The 3,112-nt window shown below is 37.6% G+C and overlaps 1 protein-coding gene across 1 annotated transcript in view; it reads left to right on the top strand.

Annotated features, from left to right (window-relative positions):
* The first annotated feature begins 239 nt into the window (after positions 1-239).
* Positions 240-3,112, top strand: part of MYO9A (myosin IXA) — a 349,884-nt gene continuing 347,011 nt past the window's right edge. Inside the window, exon 1 of the mRNA XM_015560068.1 lies at positions 240-1,177. Within this exon, the coding sequence (XP_015415554.1) occupies positions 338-1,177 (840 nt within the window). The 5' untranslated portion in view covers positions 240-337. The remainder of the gene's footprint in view (positions 1,178-3,112) is intronic.

Below are 3,112 nucleotides of genomic sequence, written 5' to 3'. Positions count from 1 at the left end.
TTGAGCCTGTAACCTGGGCATGTGCCCTGACTGGGAATTGAACCGTGACTTTCTTATTCATAGGTTGATGACACTTAACCACTGGACCACATGATCCGGGCAAGCCAATTAGATTAAAAAAAAAAAAAAAGACTTTCCATACTGAGTTAGGATTTTATGTCCTAAAAATGTAATCAAAATGATTGTTAAACCTTTCTTTCTTGAGCATCAGAAAGCAATGATTGTGTAATGTGACTTCTAAATGTTTCATATCTTTTATATTACAGTTCTTTTGCCACGAAAATGGTTTTCACAATCTTGAACATGTACTATTCATGCTGATGGGACAAGATTCAATATGAATATAAATGATGGAGGAAGACGACGCTTTGAGGATAATGAACATACATTACATATATATCCTGGGACAATTTCAGAAGGGACAATCTACTGTCCTATTCCTGCCAGAAAAAACTCCACAGCTGCTGAGGTGATCGACTCTCTTATAAACAGACTTCATCTTGACAAAACAAAATGTTATGTTCTAGCAGAGGTAAAGGAATTTGGTGGAGAAGAATGGATACTCAATCCAACAGACTGTCCAGTTCAACGAATGATGTTGTGGCCTCGAATGGCTCTGGAAAATCGCCTAAGTGGAGAGGACTACCGATTTCTTTTGAGAGAAAAAAACCTTGATGGGTCAATCCATTATGGCAGTCTTCAGTCATGGCTACGGGTAACAGAAGAACGTCGCAGGATGATGGAACGGGGTTTTCTTCCACAGCCTCAACAGAAAGACTTTGATGATTTATGTAGCTTACCTGATTTGAATGAGAAAACTCTCTTAGAAAATCTACGAAATCGCTTTAAGCATGAAAAAATTTATACCTATGTTGGCAGTATTCTAATAGTCATTAACCCATTCAAGTTTCTTCCTATTTATAACCCCAAATATGTAAAAATGTATGATAACCACCAGTTGGGAAAACTTGAGCCTCACATTTATGCTGTGGCTGATGTAGCTTATCATACCATGCTTCAGCGCAAAAAGAATCAGTGCATTGTGATTTCGGGAGAGAGTGGTTCTGGGAAGACTCAAAGCACAAACTTTCTTATTCACCACCTTACTGCTCTCAGTCAGAAAGGATTTGCCAGTGGAGTGGAACAAATTATTCTTGGAGCCGGACCAGTTCTTGAGGTGTGTAGAAATACTTTCCTTACTCCTAAACATGTATTAAAAAAATTAAAAATAAAAGTCTGGTAGATGTGAGAAAATGAAATGAAACTAAATAGAAGTATGGATGTCATAACTTACCAAGGAAAACTAAGATGGAACAGCAAAAAAAGAAGGTTGGGTGATAGTGGCAATATTTTTTCTAAGGGTGTTTTTGGGTCATAATGATGCAAAATAAAGATATGATTGAAGTCATATGTATCACCCTGCAAAGGGAAATAGCAGTTTCAAAATTGTTAGTAATAGGGTTATGGAAGTAGGTGGTTGGGGAAAATATTTTTGTCAATATATATTTGTATCTTGGCAACCTTAACATCTGTGTCTAGCATTGATATTCTAAGGGTTCACTTTTGAAAATGTAGAGAATATGGGGTAATTTTTTTTTTCGTTCTGTAATGTTTTGAGAGTAATACTATCAAGGGTGGAAAGGAAAGAAAATAGCTTTTTGTTTTAGAGCTGAAAGGAAAAGGTGATACTGCTTACTAAGGGAGAGATTGCGCCATAACCGGTTTGGCTCAGTGGATAGAAAGTCGGCCTGCGGACTGAAAGGGCCCAGGTTCGATTCTGGTCAAGGGCATGTACCTTGGTTGCGGGCACATCCCCAGTAGGAGGTGTGCAGGAGGCAGCTGATCGATGTTTCTCACTCATCGATGTTTCTAACTCTCCCTTCCTCTCTGTAAAAAATCAATAAAATATATTAAAAAGAGAGAGAGAGAGATTGCAAGTTATAATTGAGATACAGTGAACTAACTGCACATATTTAAAGTGTACAGTTTGATAAATTTTGACACATGTATATACCTGTTAAACCACTACCATAGTCAAGATACAGAATATATCTATTATCCTTAAAGTTTTGTCATATTTCTTTGTAATACCTCTCTCACACCCTTTCTAGTCCACTCATCTGCAGAAAACCACTTATGTGGTTTGTGTTACTGTAGATTAGTTTGTATTTTCTACAATTTCATATAAATGGAATTTTACTATATAATTAACTATATGTACTCCTTTATGTTTGACTTATCTTACTCAATATGATTATTTTAAGATTCATCCATGTTATGTGTGCCTATAATTTATTACTTTTGATAAGGTAGTATTTCATTGTATGGGTATATCACACTTTATTTATTTATTTTTAATCTTTATTGTTGAAAGTATTACATATGTCCCCCTTTTTACCCGTTGACCCCTTCCCGCTTGCCCCCACCTCCTGCCTGAGGCCTTCACCACCCTACTATCTGTGTCCACGGTTTATGCATATATGTTACAAGATCTTTGATTATCACCTAAACACCCATCCTCCCCCACTTTCCCCCCGAGATTCCACACTGTGTTCCATACTTTCATGTCTCTGGATCCACTCCGTTCATAAGTTTATTTTGTTACTTAGATTCCACATATGAGTGCAATCATGTGATACTTGTCTTTCTCTGATTCACTTATTTCACTTAGCATGATACTCTCCAGGTCCCTCCATGCTGTCTCAACGGGTAAGAGAGCCTTCTTTTTTACTGCTGTCTAGTATCCATGGTATAAATGTACCACAGCTTTTTTATCCACTCATCTACTGATGTGCGCTTGGGTTGTTTCTATATCTCAGTTGTTGTAAATAATGCTGCTATGAACATAGGGAGGCATATATTCTTTCAGATTGGTATTTCAGAATTCTTAGGATACATTCCTAAAAGTGGAATCACAGGGTCAAATGTCAGTTCCATTTTTAATTTTTTGAGGAAATTCCATACTCACTGTGTTTTCCATAGTGACTGGCTGCATGCATCCCCACTAGCAGAGTCCTAGGGTTCCCTTTGCTCCAGTCCTCACCAGCACTTGTCCTTTGTTGACTGGTGGAAGGCAGCCATTCTGACAGCTGTGAGGTGATACCTTCTTGTC

The sequence above is a fragment of the Myotis davidii genome, unplaced genomic scaffold, assembly GCF_000327345.1.
Source record: "Myotis davidii unplaced genomic scaffold, ASM32734v1 scaffold734, whole genome shotgun sequence".
In the NCBI taxonomy this organism is placed as follows: Eukaryota; Metazoa; Chordata; class Mammalia; order Chiroptera; family Vespertilionidae; genus Myotis; species Myotis davidii.
This window is presented reverse-complemented; position numbering and strand designations above follow the sequence as displayed.